A 19,152-nucleotide genomic window follows, 5' to 3' on the forward strand; every position below is an offset into this window, starting at 1 on the left:
TAAAGATATCATGGATATTTATGGCATAGAATGATTAAGGATGATTAAGTATAGGCACTATATTTAAGGCGATAGAGTAATCTTTGTTATTTCCGGAATGTACTAGGATAGACAACAAATTCCTGTGGCAGTGAAAAAGACAATAGGATTAGTTATGTTGTTTACATGTTTATTTACAACTGGAATAAAACGTTTATCTTCTGTGGAACTATTTGCACGCCATCAATGAACTTTTTGCAGTTACTATGGGAGAAAAATTCTTATTTCTCATCGAGATCATCAACCTGTTTTAATGAACGCTTTTCAACACATGGATTGCTTAAATTGACTATTAATAATCAACATCGTCTTCACAGACATTTCAACTCGTTACAGTGACTCTTGATTATTGATCGTGCTTCAACATCAATTTCATCATCTCCAGCATTGTGGACATTACTTCTAGGAATCTTCGCCAACCAACTTGGATTTATCTGGATTCAATACAGGACTATAACGATTTTGGATAATAATTAGAACTGACACTTCAAGAGATGTAACATCATTATTATTTGTTTAGCGATCTATTTCCTGTAATAAAAGAAAAGGAAATCAATTTCTAAAAGCTAAATTTTCATTGTTATTTGTTGCAGTATCGTAGCAATGTGCATAAGTTTGTTTTAAAAAAATGCTTCTGTCCCACTCATTATGTTTATCAGACTCGATAAAACAGTTACGCAGATTAAATGCATCACTCTTGGACATAGGTGCAGTTGTGGGATTCGAACCCCAAATTCTATTTATTTATACTCGTTGAAAGTTAGAGATATACAAATAATGCAGCAATATCATTTTAATATACTAACCTTACGGTGGAAAATGTTCAGTACCTTCTTTAGATATACTTTTGTAATCATAAAGCTGAATAAAGATTACTAAAACTTATATTAAAAAGGGTGTTAGTAAAATAGACGGGGCACACACAATGCGCTTGGTTATAGGAAGGGGAGAATTCTAAAAAGATTATTGTCATTTATAAAATAAAAACGTGGACATTTCATCATAATTACTGTATTTCATTCTTTAAAGCTTTTAAAGTGTAAAGCCATTCGACACCCATGGATGAAATGCTGAAGTCCTGAGATTTATTTCATTTGATATCTTTAGAATAAACTTCTGAAATTCGTGTCGAGCATGGAGTACATAATTGCACGTCTGCGAGCACTTCACCCATAAAGAATATCCCACTATTTAAACAATTTAACGACACTTATATATTTGCTGAAAATCATCCTGAATATTAATAATCCTCATAAATCAAGCGTTTTAACGACGCTCGTTTATCACGATTTCTCCCAAATTCCTAAAAATACTATCCTAAACACAAGAAATGTCTTAACTGAATTTCAGCTGTTTCACTAATCATACAGTGAATGCGATATTGTCAACTAAAAATTTTGTCGAATCATCAAGGTAATCTCAACTCTATTTTAATGAGTTGTATCTCGAATGACAAAAATAAAAACAGCATTTTATCATAATTCCAATGTTTTAAGCGTTATAGCCGTTACATATACACGTGCAAACCAATTCAATTCGTTGACTGCTTTAAGCGCCAATATGGCATTTCAGCAAGGTTAAAGTGCATCTATATTACCAATATTATAATCAATGTACATGACTCATTTGTGCATCGCACTTTGCGATGTTCAATTTAATCGACAGACGCTCCTATAAAGGAACCCTTTTCACAACATTTTGTAGGTTAATATCAAGCCCGAAACTTTTTTTTCAGCATCAGTGAGATACTCTATCTCCTCATGAGATATCTTCTGGAGTTGACCCTTTTCTATCAGACCAGCAAAGGTAGACTTCAGTTTGATATCCCCAAGCTCTTCATCAAAAACGTTCTTCCTGGTAGTGATCAAAAACGTTCTTCCTGGTAGTGATGATAAAAATTCCACCTGAAAAAAAGTGCACTTCTGAAGATGTAAAACAATGATATGTGATTTCATGTACAAGGCGTCCCTGAAAAATAAATCGAAACCGGGAATTATTGATGATTATCTAAACCTAATCATAAATCCATTCGACAAATGACCTATCACTGTCAAGCTAAGAATCTCTTTACTGTACGACTCAAAACATTTCTCATTCACACAGGATTGAAGAAAGGAAACAAAAAAGTCACTTAGGTGGCGGTATATGAATAAAAACGAAAATCACATGTCTGCAAAGTTATCATCTGCTCTTTCATTCGATACCAGAATCAAAGAAAATGGAACAAAATAACAAGTTTAGTTTCTTTAAAATAATGCTTGAAATTCAATTATTTTGCAAAATGAATCTGACGCTTTTACATGCTAGCTATCGGACCTTACTAAACACTCGTTTATGTGGACGACCAGCCAAAAAACAAAGTCTAATGTTAACCATGCGATAGTTCTGGCAGGGAATCTGTGAAAACACGTTTATTGGAATTATGGAAATACAATCATGTCAAAGAGACAGACCATTTTATTTGATTTAGTTATTATTAAAGGACAGATGATATTAATCTGTACTATACATTTGATTTTCTATTCGAAATTCAGATACCACCCGACAAGTGACTTTTTGGTATATTTCGTCGGATTGCTTTTGCTCAATCATGCGTGAATATGGTACCATCTTAACTATGCCAGATGGAACGCAAAGATGAATATATTAAAATAAGAATATGCAATTTCTCAAAGTTGAACCAGAAGGTTCTGGAAGAAACATGCAATTTCTCAATATTAAACTAGAAAGTTCTTTTCCCCTATGTAGATGATTGAGTTATGCGAAAATTCAATCTATATAGTGCAATTCATTACTTCTTTAAAGAAAAAAATCAAATTCAAATCTAGTTATTACACAACTCTAAAAATATATACGAGACAGTCATAATACATCGATAACAAAATTCAAAATGATTCTATAATAATGAAATGCAATATTTAATTAAAAAATGATTTTAGGATAAAGGAGATTGAAATTACCAGGTTTAAGAAGACGGAATATCTCTGGTAGACAGGTGTGAGTGAGATGGGCTGGTAAAAAAACACCACAACTAACTATCACATCGAAATACCCTGAAAATAACAAGAGTATTGCATAAAAGTTCTTTACTGTTTAAGTACCAAGATATTTCTACGGTGAATCATCTCAATTGCATTTTAAACAATGACAGGTGGGGTGTATCGTTATTATTTCCGAAATCCACTATCATTTATTTTGTTTATTTGTGTTTTACTGTGATATCTGTTTGCAACTTGCAATAAAATCGGCTACCTTATTCCTGTACACAACTTCATTGTTATTAGTAACTAGTTCAATAAAGCATGTGTCATCTGGTTATTTAGCCATTTTCCATTGTCCAGTGTTACCCTGGTTATCTGTATCATTTGTGTAAAGAGTAAACAGCATTGGCGACAATACACAACCTTGTGGGGTACGCGTATTGAGAATTACAGAGTGCACATCCGCATTCTTACCCTTTTTGGACCTACCTATCATGAAATCCATATCGTTAGCATCAGCTCGGGGTTGACATTCATATCGTTCAACTTTATAGTCAGCATATGCGGTACAATAGTGTTGAAAGCCGACCGGGGGGGGGGCATTGGCGGCGGAAGCAAAAAAAATTAGGGGGGTCTACCTGAAATTTTTTGATGGACACAGGTAAAAAAATTTGACAAGCAAAGAAAAAAAAGGTCATCAACCTAAATTTTAGGGGGGGGGCAAGAGACATTTTAAGGGGGTCCACCAGAATTTAGGTGGGGGGCGCAGGAAACAAAATTGACATGCAAAAAAAAAAAATTAGGGGGAACCCTCCACCCACCTCAATTTTTTTTTTTTTGGGGGGGGGGACCTGTCCCCCGCCCCCCCCCCCCGCTTCCAACGCCTATGGGGGGGGGCACCTCCATTAACGAATGGATACCATTAATGACAGGCGTAAGTGTTTTGTTTTGTAATAATATTTATTAATCATTCAGTTCAAATCAAGGTGATGGTGCATTGTAGAATATTACAATATCAATATTAACAAAACACTGTTCAAAAAAGACAAATAATTATCCACAATACAAAATATCGTACAAAATGACATATAGTATTAACATATACAGTGGATAACTGCTCAACGGTAAACTGAATGAAATTTGTAATATAAACAAGTGGAATGCCGCTGGCCGTCTCACCTGCATCACGCGGTTCAATATAGCAGCAGTGCTCACTTTGAATACTACTCTAACTCGCACAAGATGTTCAGTGATACATGGTTACTCTTATTTCCCTTTTTTATGAACTAGACCAATAAACTTACAGAGATATGATGGTTATTCAACAAAAAAACCCAATTCGGCCAAAGTTCATTGACCTTTGACCTTGGTCATGTGACCTGAAACGCGCACAAGATGTTCAGTGATACTTGATTACTCTAATGTCCAAGTTTAATGAACTAGACCAATAAACTTTCAAAGTTATGATGGTAATTCAACAGATACCCCCGATTCGGCCAAAGTTCATTGACCCTACATGACCTTTGACCTTAATCATGAGACCTGAAACTCGAACAGGATGTTCAGTGATACTTGATTACTCTTACAGTCGTCCTCAAAATTATTCATACCCTTGTTGATATTGGTGATTTTTCATGTTTGTGATGAAATGAATGCATGTTATAAAGTTTCTCTATGATTTATGTGTGACCTACTAGTGAAAGAATAACAACAATGCACAATTCAAGAAATTTCTCTTTTCAGGGGTATTTTATTCATAGATATTCAAACAATGTCATGTTCAAAATTATTCATACCCTAGGTTTTCTGAGTCCAATGTCTTTCATTAATAGTCAATAGCATAGCCTTTGTTCTTTACGACTGCTTCTAGACGATTCCTGTAAGTGTCCACAAGCTTCCTGCACGTCTCCTGCGGGATGTTGGCCCATTCTTCCTTGGCGTAGGCCTCAAGCTGGGTCAGGTTGGTCGGGTTCCTAGCCATCACTCTGACTTTCAGGTCTCGCCACAAGTTCTCGATCGGATTCAGGTCAGGACTCTGACTTGGCCATTCTAGGACGTTGACATCATGGTCCTTGAACCATTTCTTCACCAGCTTGGCAGTATGCTTTGGGTCATTGTCTTGTTGGTACTTCCAGTTGGGGCCAAGCTGGAGTTTTTCGGCAGATTCCTTCAAGTTCTCATCAAGGATCTGGATGTAATCCTCCTTTTTCATGATTCCTTTGACTCTAACGAGGTTCCCTGTGCCACTGGAAGAGAAACATCCCCATAGCATTATGTGCCCACCACCATGCTTGACGGTTGGCACAGTGTTCTTTGGATTGTATGCTTCCCCTTTCTTCCTCCAGACGTATTCAACATCCATATGGCCAAATAACTCCAACTTCGTCTCATCAGACCACAGGATGGTTGACCAAAAGCTTGGATTTTGCTTCAGATGACCTCTAGCAAAGGCCAGTCGAGCCTTCAGGTGTTTCTTCCTGTGCAACGGTGTCTTCCGAGGCCTGCGTCCATGGAGACCTCCTTAGTGCAAGACTCGCTCGATGGTGGACCGGCGAACCTTCGTCCCTGACCGGTCAAGCGTTTCAAGTAGGGCCTTGGTTGTGGTCCGGGGGTTGTTGTTGACCTCTCAGATTTTGACCTCTGCAGATTTTCCTGGCAAGTTTAGGGGACACCTTACACTTCCTGCCACGCCCACTAAGGTTCTTCACAGTGTTGTACCTCTTGTGCTTCTTGATTACGCTCTGGACTGTTGCCACAGGGACGTCATACTGCTTTGAAATGGCCTTGTAACCTTTTCCATCAATGTGGGCATTCACAAGACGTTGCCGTAGGTCCTCACTGAGCTCCTTCTTCTTGGCCATGATTATCAGAGACTTAGAATTACCAGAATGCTTTCCTCTATTTATACCCTTTTAGAAAGATGCTATTTTCCATCATTGTTTAATGGCTTGTTTAACAAAGAGGGTATTTAATTCATTGGAACATCTTGAAATAACTATAGAACAAAGAATAGCACATTCCCAGACAGTGAAAATAATGCGCATTGTCATAAAAGGACATTTTTGTTGAGGTATTGGCAAGGGTATGAATAATTCTGAACAAGTGCAAAAAATAACTTTCGACCCTATCTATTATTATGCTAATGAAGACTTGCCAGCTCATATGTCAAATCATGCATAGCAACAAGCAGACAAAAGATACAAAGAAAGTTACATCATAATAGCTTTTACAAGTAAAGAATCTACCAAAGAATGTTTTTCCACCAGGGGTATGAATAATTTTGAGGACAACTGTATGTACAAGTTTCATGAATCAGATCCATAAACTTTCAAAGTTATGATGGTAATTCAACAGATATACCCAATTCGGCCAAAGTTCATTGACCTTTGACCTTGGTCATGTGACCTGAAACGCGCACAGGATGTTCAGTGATACTTGATTACTCTAATGTCCAAGTTTAATGAACTAGACCAATAAACTTTCAAAGTTATGATGGTAATTCGACAGATACCCCCGATTCGGCCAAAGTTCATTGACCCTAAATGACCTTTGACCTTAATCATGAGACCTGAAACTTGCACAAAATTTTCAGTGATGCTTGATTACTATTATGTCCAAGTTTCATGAATCAGATCCATAAACTTTCAAAGTTATGATGGGAATTCAACAGATATCCCCTATTCCGCCAAAGTTCATTGACCCTAAATGACCTTTGACCTTGGTCATGTGACGTGAAACTCATGCAGGATGTTCAGTGATACTTGATTAACCTTATGTCCAAGTTTCATGAACTAGGTCCATATATTTTCTAAGTTATGATGACATTTCAAAAACTTAACCTCAGGTTAAGATTTCGATGTTGATTCCTCCAACATGGTCTAAGTTCATTGACCCTAAATGACCTTTGACCTTGGTCATGTGACATGAAACTCTAATAGGATGTTCAGTAATACTTGATTAACCTTATGGCCAAGTTTTATTAACTAGGTTCATATACTTTCTAAGTTATGACGTCATTTCAAAAACTTAACCTCAGGTTAAGATTTGATGTTGACGCCACCGCCGCCGTCGCCGTCGGAAAAGCGGCGCCTATAGTCTCACTTTGCTTCGCAGGTGAGACAAAAAACGGATAAGGGTTTGAGTGCACACTCCCCAAACACGCCCATATACACACACAAACAGAACGAAACGCTCTCACACCCTACCTCCCAACACAGACAAGACACAAAACAAGTAGACAGTACAAAAAAAGTTAAACAATACAAAACAAGAAAGAAAAGCAGAAGGAAGGGAGGAAAGAAAGGGGGAAGGAAGGATAGAAACAAAGTGAGAGAGAGAGAAAGAAAAAGAAAGAAAGAAATAAAGAAAGAAAGAGAGAAAGAAAGAAAGAAAGAAAGAAATAAACAAAGAAAGAAAAAGACAAGTAACATGCAAAGTAAAGAAAATAGTACAGTTTAGTGACAGTTCAGCCAACCCCGCACGTGTGCAAACCGGGTAAAGCCATCCCTTCCTCATCCTTCCTAAATAATAGTTGTTCCCACTTTTTATAGTGCTGCGTTAATGTTTTTCGCTCTATTGCAATTTTCTTATCTTCTTCTTTACTTTTAAAAAGCTTTACTTGTATCTCTTTGGCAGTTGGTATTTTATCATTCCCCTTTTGTGATATATTGAAAATTTGATAAGTAAAATATATGATTTAATAATTGTCTATTTTCTGTTGTCTCTTCTAATCCAACATGGATATCCTTCCACTGTAAGCTTTTAAGAATCGGAAATTTCCATAATACTTTATCAATTTCACATCCATAAAATACATGTCTATAAATCGAAACCTATATAAATGGTGGTATATTGTATAATAATTTATGTTCAAACTCTCTTAGCTTATTATCTAATGTGCAAAATCTTGGACGATGAAATACTTTTTCGATTTCTTTTTCAGACCTATGTTATATGACGATTCGAGATTGTAAAAACTGACAGGAGTGTCTGCAATCTTTTCTATACATGATCTATACAATTGTTTTGAACAACTTGTAAAATATTTTTAAAGAAAATAAATTTAGTCTTCAAACAATCAACTTAAGTATTATTTTTTAATTCAACTTTCCATTCCACATGAACATGTGCAATTATTTCATTATTGTTAATATTTCGTCGTCATCTAGACCCATGGACCATGTTCACTTACAATATGGTGCAATTTGCATGTGCTTTAAAAAAAAATATTTTCATGAAAATACGTTTTTCCTTCATTTCTAATATACCTGTTATCGAAAAAAAATCATTTCTTTTATTACTTATGTCCTTTTTGATGAGCACAGTTATATGTAAATATGCTTTAGGTCTGAAATTGTTTCACTATCTTGGTCTGGCTACTTCGGATTCAGGACATATTCATTTAAGTTCTACACTTGTAAGTGCTCTGTATCTTTCGCTAATTTACTATACAACAACACTTACCATCAGCATATTCAAGAGGTGTGGTTGGATCAAATCTCGCTTTCACAAGCTTGGTGTATATCTGTTTCTTTTCAAGAACCTTGAGCAATCCAGCAGACATGTCTACACCGTGTATATCGCGGTATCCTTTATCAAAAAGCTAAAACGGTAGTAGAAAAAAGAGAAAGAGAGAGTTAGGGGGGAGGGAGGAAGGGTGGGTGTGGGAAGGGGGGGGGGGGTTCTGTAAAATTCGCTATGGCTTAACAAACTTCCATTCCATGTACCTGGAAAAGCTTTAGGAACGCTTAAAAATTAATTGACTTATTACAGAGAACGATTCACAACGGGGACGGATCGCTAATACTAACATTATTTTATATTGTAGTTAATCATACATAATACAGGACAAATGTATCACAAAATGCAGATTTTTTTCACATAGTGTATTAGTCGACAATTGGGTAGTCTCCATGGAAATGGGGGTGCCAAGATTTTCCCGAGGGGTGCTGCGTGTATTATTCTCCATAGGCAGCACCCCCCGGGAATTCTGGAAGGTGTGAAAAAACGGAGAAATGTGAACAAAATTCACCTTAATTTGGAGTGAAACTCTTTTTTTTTTGACCTCCATCTTTTTCTTTAAATTTTGTGAAAACCCTTATTTTGGCTTTTCAAGCTGCTCGTAACAAGACATTGTTTGTCATGAATATAGCATGATGAACCAAATATGCTAAAGATAGAAGAAAACAGTTGAGGTCAAAGAAGTCTTTTCAATCTCACCAAGTCTTCGTTGAAGCTTTTTCATAATCCAAATTATAAGATAGTGAAACTTCATGATAGTATCAAGACATCTTTAGATGACAGAACTTTTGATAACACTGCTGATAAAACATCCCTGGTGGGTGTTTCATAAAGCTGTTCGTAAGTTAAGAGCGACTTTAAGAACGATTGGTAATCCTTTTTGTGGTAAATGGTATATTCGATGGCGAAGGTTTAGCGCGTAAGAAAGGATCACCAGTCGTTTTTAAAGTCGCTCTTAACTTACGCACAGCTTTATGAAACGGCCCCTGTGTAGGATGATATTCCACTTCCCAAATTGTTTACTTCCTTCAAGAAACTTTTGATAAAATGATGAATGTTCTCTTGATCCAGTCATATACTCCAGTGTTCAGATTTTGCTCAATTGTTCTGAATCACTACAAGCCATTCTTATCAAAATCATTAACTTGTCTTTGTCGGAGCATAGTCAGAGGATATTTTCCCATCTGACTGAAAAGTGGCCTTGGTTGAGCTACTTCTGTCCTCACTCTTGTTTTTAAGTGCGTTAATGGGAATGCCCCTGGTTATCTCGGTGATTTAATACAGAAATATCAACCCACTCGAAATCTTCGTTCGCAATCAAAGGATCTTCTCTCTGAAATACGAGTGAAGTCCAAGACTTTTGGCGATAGAACTTTTGGGAATATGGCACCAAAATTGTGGATCAATCTGTTTCATAATACAAGATCAATAACAGATTTCAACAGATTCAAATCTGTGTTAAAAGCACATGTACTAGCCCTATGGAAAACACTAATTCTTCTACACGCATAAAGACTATTCATATGGTATTATGCGTTTCAAAGAACTGCTTATTAGTATTATTCTGAAGAAACTGGGTATAGAGGTGATATTTAATAATCTTGGACCAGTCAGTAACTTACAGTAAGTATCAAAGTTAGTTGAAGGATCTGCTGTACAGCAAATCCAACGACATCTTAATGATAATTCGTTGTTGCCTAATATGCAATCAGCATACAGGAAAAATAGCACAGAGATTGTCCCGGGAGATTGCGTTGATAAAAAAATATATATCTTTCATAGGACATGGAAAAACAAAGAATAGCATTGCTGGTACTATTAGACTAAAGTGCCGCTTTAGACACCATCGATCACACAAAAATTATTACAGATACTGAACTTTTCTTTTGGCTTAGGTGCCTATGTTTTGTCATGGATTGAATCGTATCTTGATCTAAACGACCTTTGACCTGGTCATGTGACTTGAGACTCCAGCAGGATGATTAACCCTATATGTCAAATTTTCATGAACTAGGTCCATATCAGTTTTTTCTAGGTGAATATGACATTTCAAAACTTAACCTTAGGTTAAGATTTTGATGTTGATTCCCCCAACGTGGTCTAATTTCATTGACCTTAGATGACTTTCGACCTTTTACATGTGACTTGAAACTCAGGCAGGATATTTAGTAATATTTGATTAACATTATGTCAAAGTTTCATGAACTAGCTTCATATGCTTTGTAAGTTATGATGTCATTTCAAGAACTTAACCTCCGGTTAAAATTTGGTGTCTCTATCGGAAAACCGGCGCCTACAGTCCAACTCTGCTATGCAGGTGAGGCAAAAATTATATTATACACCATTTTCCTCTCTTTTTCGTTCAATTTCCCTTTTTTTCTTGGTCGTGGAAAACCAAGTCCCAAATGTGCAAATGCAAGAATTCTCTGCAGGCATCGTGTATGATACATGTGGTTTTAGTCTCATTCTGTCGCGTTGCTTGATATTCTGTCTAATGTCATGGAAGGCCATTACGGTGAAGCGGGTGAGTGGTGTGACACCATGCGTACTTTAGAAACAAATGATAACTTACCTCTTTTCCAAACATGCCACTTCCACATCCTACGTCGAGTACTCTTATGTCTTGATTCGGTATCAGACCGAAGAGGGCGTTAGCAGTCAGCCTAGTTCCATTGTATTCCAGAGCATGAGCCATCTGAATAATGATTCCGGGTCAGTCATCAGTATATTCCGGAACAATGAAATAAAAAGCGAAAAACAAATCAAAAATGTTTTCTTTATCGTCATTATTTTAATTTCTATTACTATCATTGTACAACATCTAATGTTGTAGCTTGTCGCACGCGAGCAAATAGGGAGGCTGAAATGCTGAATGTCAGACATTCGTACCATTGCACACTTACCGTCCATGATATACCGATGCATGGGCGCTGAGAAAATGCAAGTGAAAAGCTGTTTGATACAAGACCTGAGCAAGCGAAGAGAGATAAACAACTTTTCATGATAATCTAAATTTGAGAAAGATTTTGACATGATATTCAGAGAAAACATCATTTTTTATTTGTTCTTGGTTGTAGAACTTTTTGGGACCAGGGCCTAAACATTTCCATCTGTACGCCAGTGCTTTGCGGGTAGGGTTCGAGGGTGGAGCCCAGGAACATCTTGTTATAACCTTCAGATGGCCTTCAGTTTTTAGTCAACACATTTCTTAAATGCAGAGACTTTGCGTAATAAACCACATATTTTGAGGGACCAAAGCCTAACAAATGCAGGAAAATTTGTAAAAAGTCGCCAGCGAACGAAGCGAGCCAGAAAAATTCCGCCTTTTGATATGAAATTCTAATTGTGATAGATTTTTACATTACATTAACCAAATAACATGTCATATTTCATTTTTTTTTGCCTCCTTAATTGTCTGTATTTCAGGCTCGACCCCCTATGCACGCCAGTGCTCTAACGTGAAGGCTATGCAAACTTAAAACAGACTTCATGCCATCCATCTTTCTTCCCGTTCTTGTTCTTTATTTTTAATCTTCGGCAGCGCGGTCATGTTATTACGTTCTACTTTTTTCTTATTTTAGTTTCTCAATTTAAATTTTTGCTCATTCCATTTTACCTCCATTTCCCGTTTTTCTTTGTCTCGTTTTTTTCCCTTTCCCATCATTCTTTCCCTTGTCACTTTGTAATTTTTTTTTCTTTCTCACATGTTCTTCGTTCCCTCCTTTTCCACTCTCCTTCCGTTTTCCTTTTTTATGTTTTTCATTTCATTTTTTCTTATTCTTTTCTTCACCTCCTTCCCTCTTATTTTCCCTTTCTTTTTCTTTCTATTCATTTTGTTTTCCTTTTCCCGCTTTTTTTTCGGTGAAATCCGCCAAGGGGGTGGAGCCAGCCTGCCCCTCCCCCGCCTGGTACGCCACTGTGCAAGATATTAGCAAAACAGTACTATGTTTTTCTTCAAAAAACATTCAATTCCATTCACTTGTTTTATTTTCCACTATTAATTTTTCAAATTTACAATTATCATACAGTCGACATAGTAAAATATACCGGTAATCACAGTTGAAGTATAAACAAACATTAGTAACATTACTTATATTATTATTAAAATGATATATAAACTAAAAGGGAGGGAGGGTCAACTGAAAAGCAGAGCTTGCATAATGTAGGCACCTTAAAATTTTCAACCATATTTTCCCCGATCAGCCGCTCAAAGTTAATATTTGTTTGTTTCTTTGAAGGGTTAGTCCTAACAATCACTCTTTAGCTATCTCATAAACCCTATTAAAATAGTGCGAGCGAGAAGCGCGAGCTAAAATTTAAAAAAGAAATTGTTCATGTATTTGGTCCTGACAATTGAACATTCTTGGCAAGATGAGTATGTAAATAATTAATGCGAGCGCGAAGAGCGGGCAAAATTTTCCAATATACGTTCTGGCCGGATGAAAAGGGACCTAATAAGGACTGTTTGGCAATGGAGACGATAGGCCCTACATATTTTAACAATCAAATAATCCAAGCATAAAATTTTAAAATTCCTACCTAAAATGAATGGACATTCTAAGTACTTTTTAAAATCATGAACTGGATAGGTAATATAACAAAACAATGCGAGCGCGAAGCGCGAGCGAAACAAAATTATAGACCAAAAACATGGCACTCTATTCATGATTTTTGAATAATGAAAAGGATGGGTAAAGGGTTATCTTCCTACATTAGTAATACGAGCGCGAAGCGCGAGAATAAAAAATCCCATTTGAATGTGGAAAATTTAAGCACATTTAAAATAAATAACTGCATATCTCAATATAAAACATGCGCGTGTTTTAGATTTAGACCTAGAAACTGGGAATTTTAGGTGCACTTTTGCTATCATGAAAATCAATAATGCGAGCGCGAAGAGCGAGAAGAAAGTAATTGATATCCCGATCTGAAAAGGGGTCAATTTAAACACTATTTCAAGCACTGTGTAGGAAAATAATTGTGAAGTGAATATAGATTGCACCTTATGGATTAGGCGAGTGCGAAGCAAGAGTTGGTATTTTTTACAAAAGACCGGGAGAACAAACTTGCTGATATTCTATTCTCTAAAAGGGACAATTTATCATAAAAAAATCATCTTATTTATCAATCTAATTAACCTAATGAGAACGCCAAATTTGTTGATATAAGGGCTTGAAAATTAGACATTTTAAGCACTTTTGTAATTTATGAATGGGATTCATGGGTTAATACTTTTTTTAAACAATTAATGCGAGTTTAAAATAAACTCTCATGAAAAGGGGATTTTCATGTATAGAATTGATATAGAGGTATACATATATCAACATTCAAAATGCGGGTGTGAAGCGCCAGTTTACAGGTTCTATCAGAACTGAAACGGAAAGGGAATATTGTGAGAACTTTATGGAACACACGACGAGAATAGGTATCTGACAAATCGAATATTGCGAGCTGAACTGTTTGTATATTGACTGCAATTTTTTTCAGGCTCCAAATCATCTTATTGATCAAGATTAGTATCTCATTGAACATGAGATGCAAGCGAGAGTGATGCAAGTGAGAGCGAAATTTTCATTAACATAATATATTTAATTTTTCAAGGCTTCTCCTTACCTTATTTTATTCACTCGTCTAACTCCACTATTACCCCTGTTTTTTCTCCTCTCTTTTCCCATTTTTTTTTGGGGGGGGAGGCTCCGCCAATAGGGGAGGTTTGGGCGGGCCCTTCGAGTCCCATGGATCCGCCTTTGGACCTTCTAGGCTATTTTCAATACACGTTCATAGACGCCCTCATGTGCGTTGTCCTTACCTCTTCATATTTGTCAGCCATATCATCGTACATATTCTCGAGTGCTTGAGTATTGGCTGCTTTCTGTAATTCGCCTGCTTTGTCAGTAGCCCATTTTAAAGTGTATGATGTACTTCCTTCTTCGCTGGTTGCCATCTCATTTCCATTCCCATTCATCATTGTTGATCCTTAAGAATAGGAAATTTAAAAGAAAAAAAATATAGTAATTCATGTTCTGCACTTCTGTACTTATATTCAACAAGGGCGGCAGAATCGCGGGGGAGGGGGCAAAAATTAATCCTCGTCGGGTAAAAAAATCCCTCTTAATGATAATTGAAAATGTTTTTTTTCAAAAATGAAATGTGCACTTTTTAAAATGAAATACCATTTTTAAAGTGAAATTCATACATTTTAGCTTCGCGCTCGCTTCAATTATTGTTTAGTATAAGGTATTCGTCCTCTTCATGGTTACAGAAATGCATACAATGTCCATTTTTCAGTGTGGAATATCACACATTTTTTTGGCGAGTGTTTCGCGCGCTCACCAATGATTTTTAGGTATGATATTAAGGTAGTCATTCTGTTAGGGGTTAAATGAAATGCCTAGAATGTCCAGTTTTCTGTTTAGAATATCAAAAATTTTCAGCTCGTGCCTCGCATTATTCGATTGGTGAGAAATGTAGCCCGTATCCTATTCATGATGAGTCAAAATTAGGTTTATTACTAAATTTATCTCGCGCTCGCTTTAATTCTTTAGTTAGATTCACATCCTTTTTTCATGATTACAAAAACTGCTCGGGATGTTTACTTTTCATGTCTTATTACATGCAATTTCCAAAAGTTTGAGCTCGTGATTCGCGCTCGCAACATCTCGCAAGGATACCCTTTTAACAGTAATTATAGCTCCATAATTGACCAAAAAGCGAGTTTTAAAACTTCAGATTGTCATGTACTACATCTTTGTACATACCATCACTTCGGTGTTAGTGAGGGTGTGAATATGTTATTTCCTCCTATTAAAAATTGATCGATACCATCAGGGACTCTTTTACCCCTTCATCTAAAGACGACATATTGAGTTTTACCAGCATTTAATAAAAGTTTGTTACAGCAGAACCTTTTGAATATATTATGAACTTCATTGTTTATCGTTAATGTAAGATGATGTATATCTTTGTGATGGCAAAGTAAGCAAGTGTCATCTGCGAATAGTGAATGAGTAAACAACTGTGATGAATTTATAGTGTCATTAACATTAGCAAAGAACAATAAGGGACCCAGGACCTAATCATGGGGTACACCACAGTTCATCTCTTTAGATTATGATTAAATTCCATTGATCAATAAATATTGAAATCTATTCTTTAAGTAATTTCCAATTAAACCAATTTAAGGTTACCCAACATCTAAAAATAATTCGGTTCAAAAGTTACAGCAATTAGATTTAGGGGGATTTACTTTTTTGTTTTGTATATTTGACTGCCCCCCTCGGATTTCAACACACTTCCTCATTGTAAAAACAAGAAGTTAATGTTAGTTTCAGGGAAAACCTGGGCCATTTGTGATGTTATGTGCGCCCACACGCGCCCATAGTAGAATAATTTAAAATCATAGTTCAATCATGGAGCTCCACATGGTTCATTGAAAATAAATGTGTCTGCTGATAATTCATCCAAACAGAGGCAGCGATCCGTTCATGGTTTCCATTCATCAGGGGGTGGCGCTTTGTATTATCTCCCCAGATAGAACTTTCTGAGGATCGACACCGTTGTATCATTACAAAAACATCTTTCCTGTCGTATTTGACGTCTAGTAAAGGCCCTATCTCACTGGGCTTGAAACTAGTTCGCGACTAGTTCGCGATTACAAATTTTGCTTGTTGCAGAGACGTCTCCGCGACTTCTCTGAGACATCTCATGAAAATTACAGAGTCTCCGAGGAGTCGCAAGAAGATTAAACATGTTTAATATTTTTGGAGACTGTTTCTAGTCTCCGCGACGTCTCCGAGAAGTCTCCATCAGTTGCTGCGACGTCTCGGAGACTAATGATATCCGCGACTGCTGAGACGTCGCCGCGATGTCTCAGAGACGTCTCAATGACATCGCGAAGACCTGCTGGAGACCAAAAAAATTATAATACATTGCGGAGACGTCTCCGCGACACTTCTTCACACTGTTTGACCCACTTCAGAAACCACGTGACTGAACGCGTGCTGCATGATATCCCTCCTCCTGCTCGAAGTCAGGTGTATGATCTTTCAAATGTTCCATCGATCCTATTTTGAAATTGTTGCTGCCACCACCTTGGTGAGTAATAAGGCCCTATCTCACCAACGGAGACGTCGCCGCGACAGTCTCCAACTTATCAGTCGCTGCAGTCGCGGAGACGTGTCGGGGACAAAATGGCTTGCGTTCTCACCAAGGAGACGTCTCGATGGAACGTTTGAAAGATCATACACCTGACTTGGAGCAGGAGGAAGGATATCAGCACGCGTTCAGTCACGTGGTTTCTGAAGTGGGTCAAACAGTGTGAAGAAGTGTCGCAGAGACGTCTCCGCAATGTATTATATTTTTTTTGGTCTCCAGCAGGTCTTCGCGATGTCTCTGAGACGTCTCTGAGACATCGCGGAGACATCGCGGCGACGTCTCAGCAGTCGCGGATATCATTAGTCTCCGAGACGTCGCAGCAACTGATGGAGACTTCTCGGAGACGTCGCGGAGACTAGAAACAGTCTCCAAAAATATAAAATATGTTTAATCTTCTTATGACTCCTCGGAGACTCTGTAATTTTCATGAGACGTCTCAGAGACATCGCGAAGAACTGCTGGAGACCAAAAAAATTATAATGCGTCTCTGCAACTAGCAAAATTTGTAGTCGCAAACTATCTCACTGGGCTTGAAACTAGTTCGCGACTAGTTCGCGACTACAAATTTTGCTAGTTGCAGAGACGTCTCCGCGACATCTCTAAGACGTCTCATGAAAATTACAGAGTTTCCGAGGAGTCACAAGAAGATTAAACATGTTTAATATTTTTGGAGACTGTTTCTAGTCTCCGCGACGTCTCCGAGAAGTCTCCATCAGTTGCTGCGACGTCTCGTAGACTAATGATATCCGCGACTGCTGAGACTTCGCCGCGATGTCTCAGAGACATCGCGAAGACCTACTGGAGACCCAAAAATATTATAATACATTGCGGAGACGTCTCCGCGACACTTCTTCACACTGTTTGACCCACTTCAGAAACCACGTGACTGAACGCGTGCTGATATCCCTCCTCCTACTCCAAGTCAGGTGTATGATCTTTCAAACGTTCCATCGAGACGTCTCCTTGGTGAGAGCGCAAGCCATTTTGTCTCCGAGACGTCTCCGCGACTGCAGCGACTGATAAGTTGGAGACTGTCGCGGCGACGTCTCCGTTGGTGAGATAGGGCCTATACCCCCTAGATAGGGTTGTAGAATAGGATTGTCTACTATCTGCAAGAAAACGCCAATGAAACACATGCATGCCTGACATAATAAGCCAGTTCGTAGTTCCTTTCTGCGCATGATCAAAAGATTCTACGCATGATCAGAAGAAGGTCATTTGTACTAAAGTGACATTGTGCTTTAAAATCTAATGAGATAAGCACCAACTTTGATGTCTTGATTATTCATGTATTCTTTTGAATTGTCGTTTTCATTTACATCCAAAAAAAAAACCAACAATGCTTCCACGGACGACTGGTATTTCACAGTTTGTCAAGTACATTGTGCAACATGCTAAGATATGCATTCAAAGTAGGAATGCAACAAATACCTTCATTAGGTGTTCATTGGTGTGGTATTCTAGTCACCTGGTCTATTCAATTTCTTCATCCTGCTATGTGAGGCAAGCTTACGTAATATCTTGCTTTGAAATCTGCCTATCATGATGAAAGAAAGGAAAGGTCATTTGACCAAAATTGCCCATGAAGTTACTACGAACTGGTTTATTACACTCCATCCTTTCTCTTTTTTTTGACCTCCATGGTATATGGTCAATTGGTTGTATAATGATGTATTCTGCGAGGCAAAAATCAAGAAGCGCCGGACACACTCCATGCAAACATGAATAAATATTATCCATGACACTTTTTAGGCACTTCCTAGGACCATCCCTTCAAAATTTTGCAATATCTCAGATCAATGATGAAAATATAGAATTATATTGGAATACAAAATACAATAATCAAATGAAAAAAAAATTACCTGAACGCTTACCTATCATTATGTGGGTCTTGATAAGCCTTAGTGTGGACAAGGGCTCCTTGGTGTGGAGGGTTTAGCTAAACTAGAGGTGATATCTCCTTGGACCTGCTACTTTCACTCTTGCGCAAGTCAGACCAGGCTATATAGGCCAGTCTCTTGCACGCACGTCTGTTCTCGCAGGGGGTTGTAAATTTATTTGTGTGTCGACAGAATTACTGTACTGTGTATGGTTGAGTTCCCGCTTGTTATTATCATGTGGCATACATAATACATTTTGTCGTCTGCTTCTAATTATTAACTACTCAAAGCTTACCCCCCCCCCCCCACCAGCACCACTAGCTGTTCACGGTTGTATTAAAATCGCATGCGCCCGATCAGGTTTGAGTTAAACCATTTGAAGGTAGTTTCAAATTCACTGACCTAGGCCTTTGTGATTTTGGACTAGAGTTTTCTTTTAAATGAGAGGCCTGTATAAACTTAGAGATGCATTTTGGGGGTAAAGGTGGGAACAGGACTATTGTACACAATTCCTATGTACTGAATCCGATTAGAATACCCATAATTTCTCATGTTTTGTCCAACTAAATAAACAAAAT

At 37.5% G+C, this 19,152-nt stretch overlaps 1 protein-coding gene across 1 annotated transcript; it reads right to left on the reverse strand.

Annotated features, from left to right (window-relative positions):
- Nucleotides 1-1,878: 1,878 nt before the first annotated feature.
- Nucleotides 1,879-18,612, reverse strand: LOC121414941 (methyltransferase-like protein 27). Its single transcript, XM_041607987.1, has 6 exons — nucleotides 18,569-18,612; nucleotides 14,350-14,516; nucleotides 11,113-11,235; nucleotides 8,484-8,622; nucleotides 3,000-3,092; nucleotides 1,879-1,943 (listed from the first exon to the last, which is right to left on the reverse strand). Exons 1-6 carry the CDS (start codon nucleotides 18,573-18,575, stop codon nucleotides 1,879-1,881), a joined length of 594 nt encoding a protein of 197 aa, XP_041463921.1. The 5' UTR covers nucleotides 18,576-18,612.
- Nucleotides 18,613-19,152: the final 540 nt, after the last annotated feature.

The sequence above is a fragment of the Lytechinus variegatus genome, chromosome 5 (genome assembly GCF_018143015.1).
Source record: "Lytechinus variegatus isolate NC3 chromosome 5, Lvar_3.0, whole genome shotgun sequence".
NCBI classification, from domain to species: Eukaryota; Metazoa; Echinodermata; class Echinoidea; order Temnopleuroida; family Toxopneustidae; genus Lytechinus; species Lytechinus variegatus.

Excerpts from the sequence above, each read along its gene's own strand:
- LOC121414941 (XM_041607987.1), bottom strand. Across the intron at positions 8,623-11,112 it reads GTGGCATGTTTGGAAAAGAG|CTTTTTGATAAAGGATACCG; the intron begins GTAAGTTATCAT and ends CTACCGTTTTAG. Across the intron at positions 3,093-8,483 it reads ACCTCTTGAATATGCTGATG|GGTATTTCGATGTGATAGTT; the intron begins GTAAGTGTTGTT and ends TGTTATTTTCAG.